The sequence below is a fragment of the Myotis brandtii genome, unplaced genomic scaffold, assembly GCF_000412655.1.
Source record: "Myotis brandtii unplaced genomic scaffold, ASM41265v1 scaffold43832, whole genome shotgun sequence".
Taxonomy (NCBI): domain Eukaryota; kingdom Metazoa; phylum Chordata; class Mammalia; order Chiroptera; family Vespertilionidae; genus Myotis; species Myotis brandtii.
In genome coordinates this window covers 1-5,235 of record NW_005366766.1, presented here as the reverse complement: position 1 = coordinate 5,235, position 5,235 = coordinate 1, and the positions used below count along the sequence as shown (strand labels likewise).

General features: G+C 44.0%; 1 protein-coding gene across 1 annotated transcript; it reads right to left on the bottom strand.

Annotated features, from left to right (window-relative positions):
- Positions 1–678: 678 nt before the first annotated feature.
- On the bottom strand, positions 679–5,229 carry LOC102240854 (complement C3 alpha chain). The gene is made up of 3 exons (XM_005874435.2): positions 5,189–5,229; positions 2,766–2,922; positions 679–1,031 (listed from the first exon to the last, which is right to left on the bottom strand). The coding sequence occupies exons 2-3, from the start codon at positions 2,869–2,871 to the stop codon at positions 679–681; spliced, it is 459 nt and encodes a 152-aa protein (XP_005874497.1). The 5' UTR covers positions 2,872–2,922; positions 5,189–5,229.
- Positions 5,230–5,235: the final 6 nt, after the last annotated feature.

Here is a 5,235-nt window from a genome sequence, read left to right as displayed (position 1 = left end):
TATCTAGAGCCCATTTGTGAATAAATAATAAAATTGGGACCTGGGGACAACTAAGCATATAATCTAGAATCCAAAAGTGACACTGAGTCCTGGCCCGGTGACTCAGTTGGTTGGATCATTGCCTAATGCATCAAAAGGTTGCAGATTCCATCCCCGGTCAAGACACATATGGGAAGCTATCCATTGATGTTTCTCACATCAATGTGTGTGTTTTTTCTCTGTCTCTCCCTTCCTCTCTCTCTCAAATTAATAAACATATCCTTGGATGAGGATTTATTAAATATCTGACAATACCACCAGAGAGAAAGGGGATCAAACTGAAGCCTGAGCTTGCTAGACTTGAGGTTGCTGAAACCATGGTCTAAAATCCAGCTGGAAGAGAGCAGGCTTTGATAATACTCTTGAAAACTGAGAACATGGTCTAGAATCCACAGTAAGACAAGGCAACACTGGGAGCCTCATGGAACTGAGTGCATGGTCTAGAACCCGCCAGAGGGAGAGATGGACTTGATGATTCCCTATAATAATTGAGAATTGGTCTAGAACCCACCAGTGAAACAGGATAAAATGGGAGGCCTGGTGGAACTGGAAACATGGTCTAGAACCCATCAGAGAGAGGCTCACCCCTGAATCTGGGTCTTGAGAATGTGATCTGGACACCAGGAGGGAAAGGGAGTCTCAAAATGCAGCTTGAGGCATCCAGAATTTAGTGTAGAATCCATAGACAGATTTGCAACAAAACCCAAAACCTGATTTCTCAACTTCATTGCAATCAACTGCCTCTCTTGGTCTCAGCATCTTAATTGGGAGGCAGTCAGGCTGGAGGAGGTAAGGATGCATTTGCCTGGGGGATGTGGGACCACTTGCCTGGGTGGAGCCATAGCCACCTCCGTAGTATCTCTGCTCGTTGAGCCAGCGCACAACAGGAGGTATAGAGTCAAAGTCTTTGAGCAGCAGCAGAGCCAACAGGGCATAGGATGTGGCCTCCACATTGTAGAGCCTTTTGCCAGGCTCCTCCCAGCGGTTCTTATCTACAAGAGAGAACACCAGCCCCCATGCTCACTGCTCTGTCCAGCCTGGAGGAAGTTCAGAGAAAGCTCAGAAACAGACTTGTACTAGACCTCGGTGTTCAGGTGTCCTGGCCCACATTTGTGGCTTTCAGTCTACTGGTTCCTGCCTTGCTCTCTTCCCTCGTCAAACTTTACTCTTCTGTTTAAATTCTGAACTGCAGCCCCTCTGATCTATGGGAGCAGATTTCCTAAGTTTGCCATGTTCATTCTCACCTCTGAGCCTTTGCGTATTCTGTTCTCCCATCTTGGAGCACTTTTTCTCCACCTACCCCAGGTTAATTCTTATCCATCCTGCACAATTTGGCTTCAGTGGCACCCAAGACAGAGTGAGACCCTTTCTTCAGTCTCTTAAAGCATCCTGTGCTTGTCCTGTCCCAGCACTATGATGCTCTAGAGCAGTGATGGTGAACCTATGGCACGCTAGTCAGTGGTGACACGCGAACTCATTTTTTTTGGTTGATTTTTCTTTGTTAAATGGCAGTTAAAAATATATAAAATAAATATCAAAAATATGTCTTTGTTTTACTATGGTTTCAAATATCAAAAAATTTCTATATGTAACATGGCACCAGAGTTAAGTTAGGGTTTTTCAAAATGCTGACACGCCGAGCTCAAAAGATTTGCCATCACTGCTCTAGAGGAATCTATTAACTCATTTCTTTCCTCAACTGGAACGTGAGGCCATGATGGCAGGGGCTGCGACATATTCACTGTGATGTCCCAAGTGCCAAAGAAAGTACTCATGACAGAGACTGTCACCAAGAACCATTCCCTCCTCTTCCTGCTCACAGAGTGGGACTACATCTCCCAGAGGCCTTTGCAGGTAGGTATGGCCACATAACTGAGCTCTGTCTAATGGAAAGTGCAAAACAATGGACGGGGCCCCTTCCATGGCTAGTCTACCTCCCTTGCACAGTCTTCCTAACTGTTTCCCCTTCTGCTTTAATAGAAGGGATTCCGAGGCCCCGAGGTGGCAGAGCCATGAGAAGATAAAGTCTGGATCCCTGCATCACTGTATAGAGGAGAGCTGTCCACCAACTTGGGACACCCGCCCTGTGCTGTTACACAGCAAGAAACCAACTTCCCTGTGTTAAACTCTCAGTGTACACATTCAGATATCTTACAGAGGTGAGCATAAACCTGATAAGGTGTCATCACTTGAATCAGTGGTGAAGTGCTCACGATGTGCTACTTATTGTGCTAAAATTTCTTTGTCATTCTCTTATCTAATTCTAATAACCCGTGAAATAATGGTAATGTTATTAATAATACCAAAGGCAATAACAACATTAGTGATAGATCTCTAACTATTTGCTAGACCTTCTCCTACACTCATCACTCATTTAATCTTCACACCAATCTTGTGATGTCGTTATCATTTTATACACAATGTCCATAGAGGTTAAGTGGATTGTCCAAGATCACACCGTGAGAACGTGGCAGAGGGTGATTTGATTTTGAACTTGAATCTGTCTGATGTCAGAGCCCATGTCCTTGCTCCTGTGTCATAGCAAGTACTCAACAAATACTTGTTGAATCATGCAATGGACCTTTTGTGTCATGCTTACAATGAGGACTTTTCACACCCAGACCCACTCATCCCAGCTCAGCTTGGAGTCGTGCAGCCCAGCTTAAGATGGCCACCCTCAACCCCTAGCCACATATATCTCCTTACGCTGCCAGGCTGCCTCTCACCTGTGGCTGTTTTCAGAAATGTGTCGAGGAGAGGGCCCTCCAGCTTGCCCAACTGGGCCAGGGCATAGCCAGCAATGGCCACAGCATATGGTCTCTTCAAGTTCATGTAGTGTGCTTCAAGGAAGTCTCCAGCCTTATTGATGCTGCCCCCAAGGCTCTATGAGAAAAAGATTGGGTTCTCTGGTCAGGTGGCACTGCTGCCCCAGAGAGCTGACAAGGATCACACAATCACCACTTCCTGGGCATAAGGTTTCTGGCCTTGGTACATATTTGTCTTGGATCTGTCTATTTTTAAGGGTTCCCCAGACAGTTTAGCCACTGTGCACTGCTCTGTTGCTGAGTACCTATCATGTTCCTGGTGCAGTCTGTATACCAGTGGTGTGCTAGTAAATACTTAATAACCAGTTATCTAGTCAGTCAGGAGGTGGGGGTTAGGAGAGCTGGTTTATTGCTTGCCAATGACTGTCGTGTAAATACTTCCACCATGGCCAATTTCAAGCTACCAGTGTGACATACCTTAAAACAGAGTGGGAAAGAGATGCCCCTAATAGGCACCCAGGGGTAACACACCACTGGGTCCACCTATTATCTAATCATCATCGTCATTGTAGCTAACACTCACTATGTGCTAGTCATGTATCTACTCAATCTCCAAATCCTATGAGGTAGGTTTTATTTTCATCACCATCCCTACTGCACAGAGGAGAACACTGAGACCCATGAGATGAGTGCAGAGGCAGATATGCTTTGTAGTGATTTTTATAGTGTAAATACAACCATGGCTGATTTCAACCTACCAGCATGGAGTCACTGACTGTAGAATTGGGAAGAGATAATATAGTTTGTTCACCGTATATGTACAACAGACATAAATAACCTCAAGATCATGGATAATGATAAAAGGTAGTAAAATAATTAAGAAGTGATGAGTTTTGAGGGTTTACTACCTTTGTTGTTGTTTGTTGTTTTTTTCTTAATTGATTTTTAGGGAGGGGCGGGAAGAGAAAGAGGGATCAATTGGTTGTTCCACCTATCTATACATTCATTGGTTATTTCTGGTATGTGCCCCAACTGTACATTGAACTGCAACTTGGCATAAAGGGATGATGCTCCAATCAACTGAGCTACCTGGCCAGGGCTACTACCTTTGTTTTTATGTGTAGTGTTTAGACTAATTTACTTAAATGTAAGTTTATATACTTTCATATTTAATAATGATTGTGTTCAACAATCAACTTGCAATATTCCTGGAATACTAACCATTGGTTTTATTAAGCTAATTACAGCAAGCTCTTTATTTGAACCCCAGCAGTCTAGTTCCATAGCCTATGCCATATCCGTTATAATGTTGCTGTGTTGTAGTAGAAAATGTCACTATGTTGTAGGAGAAATTAATCCTTTTGTCTGCCCTCTGTCTCTCTTATATCTACCCTTGACTTATGTAGGACCTTCTCCTTCCTGTCATTTACATGGCCACAGTAGAACAGTCATATTTACCCAGGAAGACCTACTTCCTGGTCTCAGCTCATTGAGTCAGAAGTGATCACCTGACCCCAGGCTGAGCCAATCAGAATCCTTTCTTAAGAATCTGGAAGATCTAGCCTTGGGCTAGAAATTTCCCCAAGGAAGACAATTCTGTTCTGCCAGGTAGGCTGGGTGGCAGGAAAGCTGAATTATTGGGCAAAAGGGGCATGAAGGACACAGGAAAGAGGAACAAAGCATCCTGGTCGAGCCCCTAAGGTTCCTTTCATCCTTGCACTTGATAAATCCTTAGATTCTTAAAATAATTCCCCCATCTACAGGGTGGGGCAAAAGTATGTTTATAGTTGTTTGTACATAAAATAATACAATAACTAATAAATAATAAGACAACAATAAACTGTTACCCATACTCAACTGTAAACCTACGTTTGCCCCACCCTGTGTTTTTGCATAATGTAGCTCACACGTGTGTTACATCTAGAACAACTTAGAGAGTCCTAAAAAATACAAAAATTATTATACTTATTTTATACTTATTTTACAGATGCACACACTGAGGCCTAGGAAGGGCAAGTGCCTGTGAGTTATGATCTAAATTTAGATCTGTCTGAACCCACTGCCCTAGAACCGTCTCTTTTCTAACCATAATTTCTTTCAAAACTGCAAGTCTGAACCAGAAAGGCCTGGGTTCTCCTTGGCCTTAAAGGTAACAGCCTTCCTCTCTTTCCTCTCTTTTCTGGGGTCCTGAGGAGGGAGAATCAGCTGGTGAACTTGGGATCCTGGAGTTCCCCACTTGGAAAGCAAAAGGTCAAACAACCCACTCTCAAAACCCCAGGACAAAGCAGATGCCGCAATTACAGAACCTCCACAATGGCTGTGACGGCGTGGGGCAGAGTGAGAGGGAGAATGAGGGGGCGCGAAGGAGGGCAGAGCACACTTACGTTGACATGCCCCTCGCAAATATCTTTAGCCTCCTGCAGCGCGATGA

What these genes read in the sequence shown, in the direction of transcription:
- LOC102240854 (XM_005874435.2), bottom strand. Translation starts at nt 2,871, where the DNA reads ATGAACTTGAAGAGACCATATGCTGTGGCCATTGCTGGCTATGCCCTG. An exon ending in ATTTCTGAAAACAGCCACAG is followed by an intron (nt 1,032 to 2,765) that starts GTGAGAGGCAGC and finishes TCTCTCTTGTAG; the next exon opens with ATAAGAACCGCTGGGAGGAG.